Source organism: Orbicella franksi, chromosome 11 (assembly GCF_964199315.1).
Source record: "Orbicella franksi chromosome 11, jaOrbFran1.1, whole genome shotgun sequence".
Classification (NCBI taxonomy): Eukaryota; Metazoa; Cnidaria; class Anthozoa; order Scleractinia; family Merulinidae; genus Orbicella; species Orbicella franksi.
In genome coordinates this window covers 17,572,187-17,588,799 of record NC_138155.1, presented here as the reverse complement: position 1 = coordinate 17,588,799, position 16,613 = coordinate 17,572,187, and the positions used below count along the sequence as shown (strand labels likewise).

The 16,613-nt window shown below is 37.0% G+C and overlaps 1 protein-coding gene and 1 pseudogene across 2 annotated transcripts in view; one reads left to right on the top strand and one right to left on the bottom strand.

Annotated features, from left to right (window-relative positions):
* The window catches only part of LOC145503102 (52 kDa repressor of the inhibitor of the protein kinase-like), a 489,168-nt pseudogene that overhangs the window by 42,593 nt on the left and 429,962 nt on the right, over positions 1 to 16,613 (top strand). The gene's annotated exons all lie outside the window — the stretch shown is intronic.
* The window catches only part of LOC145503084 (protein polybromo-1-like), a 222,583-nt gene that overhangs the window by 42,586 nt on the left and 163,384 nt on the right, over positions 1 to 16,613 (bottom strand). The window contains exons 28-32 of the mRNA XM_081482521.1: positions 6,176 to 6,215; positions 5,074 to 5,160; positions 3,935 to 4,153; positions 3,203 to 3,291; positions 2,857 to 2,923 (exon numbers count right to left, since the gene is read on the bottom strand). Coding sequence (XP_081338647.1) covers positions 2,857 to 2,923; positions 3,203 to 3,291; positions 3,935 to 4,153; positions 5,074 to 5,160; positions 6,176 to 6,215 — 502 coding nt within the window. The remainder of the gene's footprint in view (positions 1 to 2,856; positions 2,924 to 3,202; positions 3,292 to 3,934; positions 4,154 to 5,073; positions 5,161 to 6,175; positions 6,216 to 16,613) is intronic.

Here is a 16,613-nt window from a genome sequence, read left to right as displayed (position 1 = left end):
TTGCCTCCCTAGGGGGCAACGAACAATAACGTCCCAGCTTATTAAAATTCTGTGAATCGCGCGAAATCATCATTCTCTGAAGAAGACCGCAGAAGGTGGTCGAAAATTTGGAAACAATTTTTTAGATCTGTTTTAAACGTTTTTTAAAGAACTATGAGCACAGATCGTTCCCACAGTTTTATTAATACAAATACTGTAAGAGAGTATTTAGACAATTTACAAATTAAATTACCTGTAAACACATCAAACAGTAGATTCAATACTATTGTGACAAAAATCAAAGGTAATTTCAATTTTGTTCTTAGAAAAAGACAGGGAAAAAGACCAAAAGGAGAAAAAGGAAACTAGTTTAGATACAATGTTAATTGTGTGGAGTGTGGAACTACTTAAGGAGGTGAAAGAAAATTAGTAATTAAAAATTCAGCAAAGGAAAACATCTTTGAATAACAATTTTGACAAGAAATATCACTTCAAGAACTAACTACTGAACAATACTAACTTTATTAAATCCATTTTGAAATCATTGGTATCCTTGCAAGCTGATTGGCTCTCAGTGGAATGATTTATTCACCAATTGCACTATGTTTTGCTCTTAATCACATCTTTTTCTCAAACAATGAGATTAGGACAGTAAAACAAACCAACCAATCAGATTTCAAGGTAAGTAAAAAGTAACCAATAGAATGTCAGGAAAATGAAAGACAAAAAGCCATTGTGTGGCGAATTTTGCAACTATTATTGCCAAAACTTTGTTGTTGGTTTTCTTTCAAAACAATTGACGAATTTAATTAATTACAGTTTCTGAATAACAATGATGAGCTCCTTCAGGCAGAAAACCTACTTTAAGGGAAGTTTCCAACTTTTAGTGTCCATTTTGATTAATATTTTGGCAATTTTTCTTCAACATCATTCTGCTCAAGATCTGTGCCAGTGAGTAAACCCAGAAACAGTGATCCCCGGTCTACGGACCCCCACAAAAATAGAATAAAAATATAACAAATATTTCACTTACGGGTTGTCTAATACAACTGTAGATTACTTGTGTCGGGAAATTTTGAATGTTATTGTGCAAATGTAAAGGACTTGGGTTGAGGCTCGGGCTCAAGTTATATCATTATACATTGCCATTTCCTTTGCTGTGGCCATACAGTATATAAAAGATACCAGGAAGCCTCAAAATTTGTGCTCTTTCCCCTCTGCCATTTTGTTCAGCCCATTCTGCCGTGGGTTCGCCAACTTGATTTGCTCAGCGGAATTACAGATTCAAACAAGCTTAAACCACCTAAAACCAAATTTTCCATAGCTACATTGAGCCACGAATGGAAGGTAAGAACTTTCCTTCTTTTTGCCATTGGGCTCTCCTTACGCTGAAAACAGTTTTCAGGCATTCTTTTTGGGGGGGGGGGGAGGGGGGTGTTAAAAACATCTGTTACAAAAGTCTGTTACATTTGCACAGTGTAACACTCGAAATTTCACTGACACAAGCAATCTCTTATAGACAACCCATAAGTGAAATCTTTATTTATTTTTATTCTATTTTGGGGGTGGTACGTATAGGGGGTCCATAGGGGTAGTCCATGGACAGGTCTGTAGGGTAGTCCACAGACCCGGTCCATAGTGGGGGTCCGCAGACCAGGGGTCAGTGTTTTCGGGTTACCTGGTGCCGGTCCCACCATCTTGAAAATATCTTGAAACAAATGGCACTGCAAGAACTTGACAAGGTCCTGAGTATTAAAGTTCTATGCCAAGGTCACAAAAAGAAATGGAGATGATAACAAGCTGGAATCCCTTAAAATCATGCAGAGTGCCATTGAATGGTATTTAAGAGAGAAAAACTATCCACTTGGCATTGTGCACTTGAGGGAGTTTCATAACTCAAAAGAAATCCATTGCAGAATTACACAAGACCCCACTTCAAATTCCTTCTCCAAAGACAATAAGAAGTCTCAGCCTCAACCACAGAAGAAAGGAAGGTCTTCTATCATTGATTCAGGTGAAAGAATTGAACGTTTATACATAAATAGACTGTTTTTGTTCTGAATTCAGTACTGCTTGTTCCTTTGTTATGCTCGAATGAGTGTTCATCACATGACATCGTTTTGTATACTAAATGAGATGTAAAGGTGTTTCCGGTTCCACTATTTTTAACAAACTGACTACTGGAACAATACACCAAAATCTAAGCTATAAGGTAATTAAATTGTGTGATTTCAAAATGGATCTAATAAAGTGGCCATTGAACTTCATGTCTTGCAATTTTGGTCTAAAATCATACTTGTGATTTCAGACCAAATTGCACTCCACTCAGTTCAATTACTATTATATGTTAGAACTTAAGAAATTGATCTATTTATTATAGTCATCAATCATATAGCTCTCTATAGACTAGTCTATAGTTAATTGGCAATGCATGAAGACTGAGGTAACGGAGAGAATAAATATCATATTGAGTACTTTGAACTGAGTTTAAAAATTCATTCAGCGAAAATATATTAATAAAAAAATAAAATTGATTTGCAAACTCTGTTTAGGTCACAGGTTCAGCACTGTTGGGGAGTTTTTCCAAGCCTCTTTAAAAAGAGACGATTGACTTGAAAATTGATTAAATTGATAGTGTGAGTCACACATCCTGCAAAAGTGCATTAGTTAATACCAGCTTAGAGCTTTTTGTTTTCTCGTTAACACAAACTTAGAGCTTAAAGATAACTGTCAATAATAAGCAGAGACACCTTGCATTTAAAGCAGGCATTACACAAGGAATGCAATTTTTAAACCAACTGTTTGATTAGGAAATTCTTTCTCTTGATCTTCCAGATAAGATAGCACTAATAATAGTTTCTTTAATTCATATCTCACCTGCTCACCATTACTATCTTTGAAAAGCTTTTCCACTGATATGATATGCGGCTGAAGTTTTTCATCCCTTAAAGGTAAACAAATTATTTACATCAACTTTAATATTAGTATCAATGTAGTGGAACTTTTCAGATGTATTTATCAACTAAATAGAGATGCATTATTATAAATGTTGCAACATTAATTTTCAAACACCTAAAACAATTTAGAGTCCATAATACCCATACATGTACTTGTCTAAAACCCCTAATAAAGAAGTTTTATCTCTTCAGAACGCACAAGCATGCTGACCTGGTGAGATACATGTACAAAAGAAGGATTTCTATACGCTTAGCAGTTTAAATACCTTGGTTCTATGAACACAAAGTCTCCAACATGTATTTGAATATCTTTGTATGTCAGTTCAAGTTCACAAGCTTCATCACTAACTGGCACCTGTACCATGTAAAAGTTCAAGTATTATTTGATAAGCAGTAAAACATGTATTTCTGCAGTGTGGTCTAATGGATGGTGGATTTTAAATCTTGCCTTTGTTTGTAATTTACGATCTTTGGCCGTGCTTTTGGACTGGAAAAACGTACTGTGCAGCTTCCTACATGTATGCATCCCTACTAGTGGGCTCAGGTTGTACAGACTGTAAAAAACTGTAAAAAAGGACCACCACGATGCCGCTTGGTTGATTTCTTTATACTTGGGCAAGCACAATTTTTTTCGGCAATTCACTGTTAGTACATGTAAAACAAGGCAACCTGAGTCTGTTGTGAGGCTTTCTTGCTTATATTTTAAGTGGTGTGCTTATATGGATACAACACATAAAGAGGGTTTGTGAAAAAAGTGTGTCTTCGCACCAAAATGTCTTGTGTGCCGTGGGGAAATAAAGGGTTCGGAAACTTTCTTAATGTTGATTTGTCCAAGAAAAACTTGATTCCACATGAAAACAATAAACCAACTTGATACTTACTTGTACCAATCAGAGAGAGAACATCATTTTCAGTTACTTTATAAGTAAACAAATACTACAATGCATGGAATTATTGAATGAATTAAACAATTCATTTATAATTTCATTGCAACTTGCCTGAAGCTGTTGTTTTCCCTCTCTTCTCTCCAGCTCCCTTTGCTTTTCATCTTCCTTACCTTCAGCTTCAATTTTTGCTTTTCTTTCTTCATCCAGCTCTTGAAGAAGGTGCCTTTTGATAACAACAAGGGCTGGAGAAACAAACCTCTCTCCATCCTTACACAGCTTGTCCCTCTGAATCACAAAGTACTGCTGTAACTCCACTGCATCATCATACATCTGTTAAACAAACAACAAATACCAGAGCCGTAGTCAATATGAGGCAAACCAAGGCACTTGCCTCAGTCATTTGTTTCGTTTTTGTCGGTTTCCTTGTCGAAGGGGTGGGGGTGGGTGGAAGGGGGGAGTAAAATACTGCTAAATACCTACAATCATGGACAAAAGCAGTTGAGATAATCCTCGAAAAAGACCTGTTTTGTTGAACAGACAAGCCCTTAGTCTTAAATTTCAAACCAAATCTCTCTCAGCCAGCAAGTCTTCCTTTTGACCTCATAGTTATCAGATAAAATAGCAGCAGTATCGCAGCTTTGGACAAGACATTGGCATGGGAAGCCAAAAAGCCCATTGACTCTATGAAAAGCCTTATAAGCCATTTCTTGAAGTATAATCATCACTCATTGTAGCAGCTGTACAAACTGTATCTAACAGGACAAAACAAACGTTTACATGACACAAACAAAAAGCTTCAAGCCTCAAGCAGGCAACATAACTCATATCTAATCATATCAAGAACTAAACTTTACCTTACACCATAACTAAAGTCACTTAGTTCAATCCAAAAAATACTAGAAACCAACTTGAAAAAAAATCAAAATAATGCATTATGCTTCCATAGACATGAAAAACACGTCATTCCCACTCAAACAACTAAAACCTTTTAAACGTTCCTCCTCTCTCCTCTCTCTGGGTGGTAAAATCTGTTATCTAACCCAACCATCCAGATAATTTCAGTAACCTCAGTACTAGTCATCTTCTATCAGCAACATTAAGTCACTGACAGTAGAAGACCTGCACTGAGCCTATTAGAATGCATGATCTTGAATGTCCTTCCTAAGAGAAAAACTTGAAAGCATCTACCGGTAAAAAAAAAAAAAAAAAAAAACGTAAAGAAGGTAGTGTAGTTTGGTGAAATCTCTCACCTCTGTATCTGAACGGCTGATCTCTCTAGCCTTTTCCAAGATTGCAAAAATATCTTCTTGATATCTGTCCAATCGGTGGTATTGCCCCTTGAACAACACACAACAAGATGAGTAAGGACACCAAAGCCCTCTGGATTGTGCTATATAAAAATTAATTTTGCTGGGATTGGTTGCACTCAGTTCTTCTTCCCCTTAAGGACTAGCAGCCACATCAGAGTAAAACCTGTTGTAGCAATGTGCTTGTAACAAGTGTTGAACTGAGAAGTTTTTAACACTGCCTAAATGATAGCAGCCAGTTTAGGAGTCGAATGAATCATGTAATGAATATAATGGAGTAAGCACAACTATTAACAGATGAACAATACACACAGGCATACAGGCACCTTTGGACTGGTGGGGGGAGGGAGGGGATGACTTTCTTGCCTGAAAATTTTAAGCAATACACGAATGCCAGAGTGTTGAAATCGGGATGTAAAGACACTCAAATTGCATTAAAGACATAAATGGTCACAATTCACACATCTAATGAAACTGCTATAATTCCAAAAATAGTTATATTCAAAGCCTACATAATCAATCAATCACACTCCATCAACAGTCTCAATCCGAGTAAAATCTAAAACTTATTAAAAGAAAATAATTCTAAAAAAGGAACTAATTCACTAGAAGCTTTATTTACAAGTTTTGGAAATTATGCAGACAGCATTATTCTGTAATGTAATGTAACCACATAATTTCCAAAGCTGGGGGCCTGTGGCCCCCCTTGCCTGCCCCCCCCCCAAGTTCATATGCCTATAACAATGCACCAGTTGACTGAGGATCAAAAATATACATTAATTTTGTCACATTGATGCAATTAAAATAATTAGAACATTATGAATATGAATTTATGTTATAGTACTAGTTTACCTAAACGGTACAAAACGTATTGATGCAATTCAAATAATTAGAACTTAACATTACAATACTAGCACGGTAGTTATCCTACACCAGTGACTAGAAAATTGTGTTGGCTATCAGATGTTTGACTTGAAGGAAAAATTAATTACCTGGATGTGTAATAATTGTAAAACACGTTAAAAACAAATCAATTTTTTATCACCTTTCTGAGGGCTTCTCCAATGCTTGACAGGGACAAACGTCTTGTGAAAAAAAAGAAGCAATCAGTTGCAAATATACATCTTTCTTATGTCTGGGGTCTATCTATGAAAACTAAGATCTACTTCTTTCTTTCCTAATTTTAAGAGTAACACAATACACAAGTAAGAATAATAAGAACAGTTTATTATTTCTGGATTGTGGTAAATAGTGGAGAAATAAACTGCAAAAAAAAAAAAAAAAAAAAAAAAAAAAAAAAAAAAAGCACAAAGATGGGAAATGAAATTTACTACAACAGTGGGAACAAACATCCAGAACTTAGTAAGAAATAATTCTTGTGGGATTATGCAATATATTGGATAATCCCATATAGTTGCTGATTGTCTTGAGGATTGAGGACTTGATGTCACATGTCACATGACAGAACTTTGTGAGCATGAGTAGTCTGAGAGTTGGACCAGTTATTGGTATTTTGCGTGATTGTTTTTGAGTAAAGGCGGCCATTGCTACATTTCTTGTTCATAGTCACTGCTAGCTCTAGTCATATCGCATTGTCAGAGAACTTCTCTTCACTTCTATGCCCCACTTTTTGTCTCAATTTGATTGCAGTTTTCAAGGTAACTTATTTTTCATTTTCAATTGCTGTGTCCTGCTGCTTTGTCATTGAAAATTAACTGTACAGTCCTCAAGAAAAGCTTATGAGATGCATGTCTCATTTATTCTTTGTTATTTCATTCAGGTGTTGCTGAGAAAGTTTACTTGGTGATTCAGAAGCTGTTTTGCTCAGGCAAGCCAACATATCCAGGCTTGGCTTGTGTGGTTTGCACTGAAGCTAATACGCTTTTGCAAACCCACATTCATCCACTTGAACTTTTTAGTAGGTTGCACCACACAAGCTTTCACAAGCTAGTATCTCACAAGCATTTCACTAGTATATCACAAGCCAGTATTTCTTGGCTTGAACTATCAGTTTGGGCTGCACCTCACACTGAAAGAGTCATAGTTTGCTAGATTAAGATCGATATTAGCTGCGAGTATGGGAACATAAATTGAACTATACTGGTTCAGTATTGGCTGTCATGTCAATTTCATCAAAGCCAACAATGCCTTATCACTTGTTTGAGGACGATTTTGGAATAAGATGCTTATGATGACTATGATGTTTTATTTAAATGTGTTTTACTTGCGTTACATTCCTGTGCTATTTCTGCTTACTAGTAAATAAAACGTTAGAAATCACTGCATGAGTAAATAGTGCAGGCGCTTATATTATTTAGATATTATGTAACTATGCAGCTCCTAGACTTCACAAGAGCAGCTAAACATTGTTGATCTTAATGTCATTAATAGACTGTGAGCAGACTCTCTTTTGCTCAGAAATCCACGAGGAGGAATGCAACGAAGGAAGCAAAACAAGTGTCATTGGGAGCATGATATGCGAGTGGTGAGCAGCGAAGTGGCAAGTAACATGGGCGGCTTGCAGCATCACATATCATTCTCAAATGCTAACAACCCACTGCTTGCTTGTGTTGCATTCTTCCCTACGGATTTTCGAGCAAAAGAGAGACTGCTCGCAGTCTATGTCCTCAACCAAGAAGTTTGCTTGTAACATCAGGGAGCTGTCGCTTCTTTATTGACTTGGTAGAGATGAACCATTTCGAATGGATTTAGTGATAGATAGATAGATAGATAGATAGATAGATAGATAGATAGATAGATAGATAGATAGATAGATAGATAGATAGATAGATAGATAGATAGATAGATAGATAGAAACTTTATTAAGAATGTCGTCAACCACCTAGCTGGGGAAAAACTCCCCTACTAATACGGGGACATAACAAAAAGTGACAATATATTACTCAAGTTTTTCCGTTTGAATCACTCAACTAAGTTTAAATGCTTTCCATTTGCATTTAGGGGCTGGTATATAGGAGTCAAACATGCGTGACATTTCCCCTACATGCGTTACACTTGATTAAAACTTTAACTTGCAGATTGCCATGCAGCAATTGAGTCAATTGCATCGAGTTTCAGTTAGTTCATCAGTTACTTCAATCTACCAGTTCATGTCAATACAGTAGGAGGAAATATTTGTAAGTTGTTTGTCTTTATCTTTTTTATTCTGTTTGTCACCTTTTGTTAGAATTATTGTAACCTATTGCTTTTTAGCCGAACACCACACGACTCAGCCAGATGTGTTCTTGAAATTACCTCTATAAACCAAAGTGAGCATGGAATAAATTTGTTTTCAAATCACCTCTCGGTCTGATGCCTACATTAGTTCGAAGATAACTGCCGCTGAAGTTTAGCAAGTATCAACTAAAAGGAAATTATGGCCATGAATTCGAGTGAAGAATCAACCACGCGTGATCATGACAGCCGACCAACATGTAACCTGACCCGAGAAAACAAACAAATTCAACATAAAAAATCCCTTGAACTTTGCAGAAAAAAGAAGCACAGCGAAGGCAACCATCACTAAGTAGATCAAAGAAGTTACGGAATGTATTTCTTGTTCTCTTAAAAAAGAATTCTATGAGACACATTTGCATGACTGTTATGTCACGTCTTGACGTTATCTTTGCATGAATTCAAAACGTAAACAAAAGAACAAGCCTAAATTTTGGCCCATAAGCAATTTAAAGCTCCCAAGGCATTGAATTTGCATTCATGAAAATCTTCTTCTTTGCCTAAAGAGAGATGTGCTTTGGTTTGCAAAATTTCGTAAGGCCTGGGTTGCACTTAAGACAAAATCAAGACAAGTTTGTTTTGATAACCAAAAAAACTGTCAGATTCCTGTCATCAGCTGACTGCGCCAAGTGCGACCTACTTGTCCCTGGGCGGACAAAAACTCGTCTACAGAGACAAATCTTCAAAGAAGCTGTTGTCCTACCTTAAAGCAGGACTTTTTATGAAAAACAAACATTAAATGTTTTCTTGTGATTAAGCTGTCAATCAATTTTGAAAATCCCTAAAAATGTTCTCACTTCTTTTTTTCATTCTTCAGTGTGACTTGTACTGTGTGCCAGGTGTGCTAGTCATGAATTCAGGTTTTGCGTCAAATTTCCCTTTTGGGAAAACATCTCAGATAATTCTTCCAATGAGCAGGAGAGGTACCGGCCATGGCAGTTGTTCTGGGGTCGCCATAATCAAAATTTGAGCTTGAAGTGCTTGTATTTGTGTGATGCAAGAAAGAAGAATGACTATCTGTGCATTGTTAGCTGCGGCCATGCTCGGGCAAGGTAAAGGTAAGTGGCTCATCAGGCCAGAGCTTACCCCAGTTTCAGTAGCATGAAGTGACTAGGAGTATTTCTACTCCCCCCGCATGGGATGCTAGTTCATCGCAGGGTTACCCTTCCAGCATTAAATTCGCTGGTACCCATTTATACACCTGGGTGGAGAGAGGCACCGTGAGAGTCAAGTGTCTTGCCTAAGAACACAACACAATGTCCCTGGCCAGGGCTCGAACCCCGACCGCTCGCTCTGAAGTCTAGCTGACTAACCATGAGGCCACTGCGCCTCCCACAGCCATGTTAAGAAGATATAAATAGAGAGCCAGAAACAAAGCAATTTCATGGTGATTAATGGTAACCTGTTCTGCAGTTCACTTTGCATAAAAAAGAGGGAAATATATACAAGAAAGCCCGCATGGTATAAAGTGATAAGACTGACAAGGACTGAAAGGGTTTTCTACTTTAGGTTGATGTTACAGGCAATTGCGACCCGAAACTGCAATGTTTTAATTGTCTCTGACAACTTCTGAGACAAACATTGTAGGCAAGATTTTGCGACATCTCAGAAATTTGTCTTAAATGAGATTCAGGCTCTGCATCAATGTTAAGTTCTGTCTGTTATTTTTAATTTACTGTCAATGAACTCAGACCACAGGGAACCTGAACAACATAATCATTTACATTCATGTAAAATAAATATACTCTTATTCACTAGGCCAATTAACTAGCTGAACATTATTTCTAGGTCACTAACCAAGTGTCACACATCAGCAACGACTTTTTAGTCTACCAATATACTATTATTTCTAGGTGTTTGTTTACAGACCAACATCCTCTAGTTAAATGTGACTTCTGTTTTTGTTCATTTAGCCCGCTAACCAGATGATTCAAATTCCAAAACCACGCAACTTTCAGAAATGGCTGAGAGAGGAGGCACTTTTAATGAATTCACTAACCAATTCTGGTTTGAAACCCTTTTGTACGGAAATTTCGTTGAAACATGATGGAAAGAGAACTTCAGACTATCTAGACATATGTTTGAATATATTTTCCAAGTGGCTGGTCCGGATTTGGCTTACTTTTTTGCTATGAAAGCAAATGAGATTGACACCGTCTGGACATCACGGGTTGTGAGATCCCATGCAACTGCAAGTGGATATATCTGTCATCTTGACCTTGGTTACTGACCTAAACCATGCCTGATCACAGGGTAAATCAAACTTTTACCTTGGTTTTCTTTCTGTTGTCTTGGGCAGCGTTAAGAGGGAATCCACCAGAAGTTTGAGTAACTGTCAGACAGACAAAAATCTGGTACCAAGATTATTTACATCGTATTGCAAACTTCTATACAACTGTTTTAAACATCTTCTCCAAAAAACATCATTTCTAGCAACACCAAGTGTTGAAAACAAATGTTGAACTTTGTATGAAACACTGAAAGTATTGGTGTAATGAAATTTTACCTGTGCTTGCACAATTTCTCTGAACTTTGAAATTTATTTTCTCTCGTTCCCATGGGAAATTGTTTGCGGTGTTATTTCAGGCAACTATTTATATCTTAAGCTTTAAGAAAATGTAAAAAGAATTGTAAAATACTTAACATTATTCTGTACCAGATTTTTGTCCACTAAAAACTGAAATTGCTCGATTGTCTATCAGATTCCGTCTTAACAATTATCCATGAAATAAACACATAACAACGTTTTTCACTGCCTACATGTTGAAACTGCTGATGCCTGTACAGTTGACTCCCGATAACTTGAACCTTCAAGGGAAATTGAAAAAGGTTCAAGCTATCGGGAGTTGAGACCAAATGACCAGAAATAAGGAAGAAAACAGTGTTTAATGTTTTTCCATTCATGCAGTGTACATTTTAATCAAATGTAATTACCGAATAGAGAAGCTGAGTGAAACTAAAACTTACAATACATCTCTAAATTACTGTATAAATCGGAATGTAACATAATGTGAAAAATATATTAAGAAAGGAAAGCAGCAGGGAGAAGTCCAGGAATTGTGAACTGTACAGGTTTTTTAAAGAAAAAAATGACGGGCTACTGGTACAAAGCTACTGGTACAAAGCTCATGCTTATGGTTTGAGTTATCAAGGGTAAAATTTTATAGAAAATGACTTGAAGGGAAACGAAAATTGCTTCCAGTTAGCGGGAGATTCGAGTTCCTGAGGGTTCGAGTTACTGAATGTAAAGTTACAGTAAATGTATGACGGCAATCTAGGGGAAAGTGCTTTTGGTTAGCGTTAGCACGAGGTTCGAGTTAGCAAGAGTTCGAAATATCGGAAATCGACTGTATATCAGCTAAAAAAGCTACGCAGTCAATAATAAATTTGGTCCAGCTCTGAGTACATCGTGGCAGAGATAAAGTTACTTGTCAAGTTTTCTATTAGTGAAAACTGCTTTAGATCAGCAGCTGAAGCATATTGAAGATTAACCAGACAGTGTTAGTCTGTATTTGTTAAAAACAACTGTACGTACTTGTCATAAACTAGCATGGATTAATGAAGTTTGGATGCCAAATTTAGGTCTGAGAATGGTCAAGCAAGAAACCACAACACTGCAAATAACTTGAGTTCACTGAACACTGTAGAGCGAAAAACACAAACTTCACACTCTGAAGTGTTTGGGATTGAGTTGGGATTTTATTCACTGCATCACCACTTTAAAAGCAAAAGAACAAACTTAAATTTTGGCTTGTAGGCAATTTTAAAGCTCCCATCTGATTTGCGTTCACGAAAGTCTTCTCACTCACCCAAAGCACCAGGTACTTACCATTTGCACGGGAAAATCGGAAATTCCCATTGGAAAATCAAATGGTTCGTGCCATTCCGTTTGGGAAGCTTCTGAAAATATGGGCTGTGATTTGAGGTGATGCTCTTTTTTTGCTCTTTTAAGTCTCTCTAGCTGATGTGGATATACTTTATAGCAATTCCCTCTCCTGCAACGTCGCAGTCAACTGTTTAATGTTTATGCCTGAAATTTCCAACTGGATGGTTTTCATTAATGGTAAGCACCCACAGGACCCGACCACTGTATGAGCAATAACATAATCATTAACATTCATGTAGAATAAATGCACTGTTATTTACCTGTGTTCCTGGGTCTGTTTGAGCCATTTAAACGGGATTTGACTAGAAGCAAAGGCTGTTTACATTTCAAATATCATCTTGTCTCTCCCTTCGTAAATGCGACAATCCCATTATGTTTCAAGTTTTCACTATTTTCATTAACTATTAACTCTCATCAGATTTTTCACTATCTTCATTTAAAAATATTTCAATGGTCAGAACTCTCATCGGGGGAGAGATTCTTGGGTTGCATAAAATCCTCAAACCTTCAACATGACCGATGACTTCATGTATGTGTGATTATGCAATAATATTGCATAATCCCACAAAAACTGAAACTTTTATTGTTTGCTTCTTGGTCAGAGTTCATTGACAGTAAATTAAAAACTAGTGAGGCAATCTCAGATAGTCTAGAGTGCAATGTATAGCTCTGGCACGATAGTGACACATGTCCTCACCCCTGCCTGGTTCACTCCCAGTTTGCATTTACTTTGGTACCTAGGGCTTTTCCTCTTGCAGAATATGATAAGGACAGGTTAGCGTTTCAAGAAGTAGTAATGAAGGCCACTGCTACTCAGTTGACCACAATTATATATCCTACAATGGTGAACGAGTCCCCTCCAAGACTGATTAAATTTATTTGTACTCTCACAATGTGCCACTGAGTCTGCAGCAACATTTGAACACTTTCCTGGTTTCTTTTGTCACAGATTTTAAATTTGACAAGTTTTAATGCCACTAAATCAAGAAAGTTTGGCTAGATATGAACTTTCTGGTCTGTTTCACAGAGACAATTAAAAGAGAAATAAGCCACTAAGGAGAAGCAGAAGGTTACCATTCTTAATTTGAACCCTGGCAAATGCTCTAGCATAGTTTGATAATGGCAGATGATATTTGTTGAACTGAGCTAGGGGCAATCCTGAAAGATACGCAGTAACAGTAGCATTTTTTGCACTAAAATGGGAGAGGTGATGCTACCCGAAAAATAACTGCTGTCCTTGGTCATATCACATGACATATAAAAAAGCATGTGGCAATAGGGATGAAAATGGAGTATATCAGGCTAACAATGCTAGAATGCATGCATCTTACATGTTGGGTTCTACCACAAAGAAAAGCACTCAACATTTTTGTGTTCAGTGATCCCAAATGAAATGCATCTTTCATCTAATATATAGTCAGCATGAATGCTAACTAATCTGTGCATGCGTTTAGGGCAAATTGGTTTTGTTCTACAGAGAATAGCACCACAAGGAGAGCAACAAGTTTCCTAAACCAAATATATAGCTTTCTGATGTTGTGATTAAAGCAAGGTAGGTGATACTCGTTCTTACATAGCGCACACAGGCACCTACCTCTCCCCAACCACTTCCTTGCCTCAAGAATAATTAATTAATTGATATTAATTAATTAAACAAACATTAAAGATCACACCTTATGGCCTAACACCTTAGTGGACATCAGCCTCCAAACCATCCCAATAGTGCACTCTGCACTACCAACAACCAGAACTTAGCATTGACAGCAGTATCATAATTAATTGATGGTAGTATTGAGAGGTACCGTCTGAGCCTGAATTAGGAAATTTTGCAAACCAAAGCGAATTTCTCTTTGGGCAAGCAAGAAGATTTTCATGAACACAAATCGAATGGGAGCTGTAAAATTGCTCACAGGCCAAAATTTAAGCTTGTACTTTTGTTTTAAAACAGGTGATGTGGTGAATAAAATCCAGCTTGCGGCGATCTCAAACCCTTCGGTGTGTGATGCTTGTCTTTTTCACGCGACAGTGTTTGGTGAAATAAATTTAATATTCAATGTGCTTCAGCTGCCAATCTGAAGCTGTTTTAATTAACACATAATTTGACAAGTAACTCGACCTCTGCCATAATGCACCTGGAGCTCAGCCTTCGGAGACATGTGGAAACAATGAACGAGGACAGAGAGGTTAATCCTGACAATCTTGGACTGAATGTATTATTGGGTGCGTAGCTTTTTTAGCTGATTTAGAGGCATCAGCAGTATTAACATGTAGGCAATGAAAAGCATTGTGATGTGTTTATTTCGTGGAAAATAATATTGTTAATGCTGCAAGACAATAGAAAGTTAACCAAGGTAAAAGTTTGATTTACCCTGTGGTCAGGCATGGTTTAGGTCAAGGTTGAGATGACAGATATATCCACTTGTGGTCGCATAGTATCTCGCATCCTGGTGTCCAGATTGCATCAATCTTATTTGGTCAAATTTTCGACATTTGTTTTCGATCTATGCACAAGTCATGGCAAAAAAGTAAGCCAAATCTGGACCAGCCACTCAAAAAATATATTTGAACATACATCTAGATATTGTGAGGTTCTCTTTCCACCAATTTTGAAAAAAAATTTCCATGTAAAAGGGTTTCAAACCAGAATTGGTTTCTTGGCCATGAGCATAACACACGTCTAGCGCACCTTGTCTTTCAAAGAGCAATTTGACGCATAACCAATTGCATTTGCCTCAACTTCTTGAGGTGCTCAAAAAGTAAGTGCCCCTGAAATCTTGAGTCCTGAGTTTGCTGCTCAACAACAAGGAAAGGAGACTGGGAAAAGGCTTGAAGGCTACTTGTTGGCCATTATTGTTTAATGAAAAAGGAAAAACAATCTAGTTACCAGTTTGAGAAACGTCCGCAGAACGTGATTGCAATGCATGCCGGGAAGGGTCTTTACACCTTGTGTGCAGGAAAACATGGCGGTCGATACAAGACAAATTTTATAAGTCTAAAACCAGTTCTCGGTTTCCAAACTTTGACGGTAGCAACACTCAGCAAATGGGCCACAACTCACCAGAGGGTGTTTTTCTTGGGCAAGAACTACTCTTGGACTTTGCTGCCTGGCTTGATCTGACTTTGAATGCCGATAACACGATTACGGTATATCAGCTGCCTCCAAAGTTTCAGAACACATTTTGATTCTTTTTTCACCCAAATCGTCACTCAGCATGGTTTTGCACTCACCCCTTCAATTATAATTGCTTCATGAAAGCTGCCATCTTCAAGATCCTATTACCTGGACCTATAAAGACTTATGATAAGCCATAATTGACCTTTTTGAAACATCTTTAGCTTACCATACAGAAAACAAGTTGTAGTAGTCAAGATTCTCAATTTTCCAACACTTTTTCAACCACTTTTTAAAATTACTTTCCTTGAATTGGTGGCGGTTTATTCAGAAAGAAATTTGTGCTAAAAACTGCTAATCATATCCTTCTTTCCAAATCAAGAAGCAGAATTCTGGGATCTCTAAATCAAGAAGTGATTTCAGCAAGAATTCCAGTTGCATTTTCTAGGTAAAAAACAACTATTTGTCACATCATCCTTCAAGGTCATGTACTGTTTGATGATGATAATTGGAAAAAGGTACATTTTGTGAAAAGTAAGGGGGCAAATACAATTATTTATTTCTTAAAATATTCAGATTTTTTTCCTCGAAGAAAAAAAAAATTGCTGCTCCGATCCAGTTTGTTCCCTTATAAATTTGCATAACCTCGCATAATATTGTTTAGCGTACTGGATCCTATCAGATTTGACGTTTTAAAGCTGGCGTTACCTAGCGATAGAAACTGTTTGGCTTGTCTGGGAGTACAATGTTCTAAAGAAAGCAATGAATTCATATTTCTTTTCTGTGGAGTGTGTCAAGTAAAACAACATTGAAGTATATTCCCACGGTGACAGAACTGTTTATATTACTTTTCAGGAAATTGCATAATTAATTGTTAAACAAAAAAGGACTAGGTCAGACTTCATCCAACAAAATCCGTCTCTGTCGATTATAAGTAAAACAAACTTATGGTGATAATGGTATTTAAGATACAAATGTGTTTTTCCGATAAATGTATTGAGTGGCAAATGTTCAGAAGCAGCAGAGATTCGAAGTGGCTATCTTTGAAATCTACAACCCTACACATAATGAAAAAGAGATTTAAAAACAAGAATTGGAAGACAGGTTATGAGAAATTTTCTTTGTTTTATGGACAGAAAAATGTAAACTTATTAGACATGTATGGCTGATGAAATACAATTAGTCATAGAGAGCACATGTTGATTGAACAAGAACTAACATTCCATTCTGTAATTCACCTGTCGCTCATCA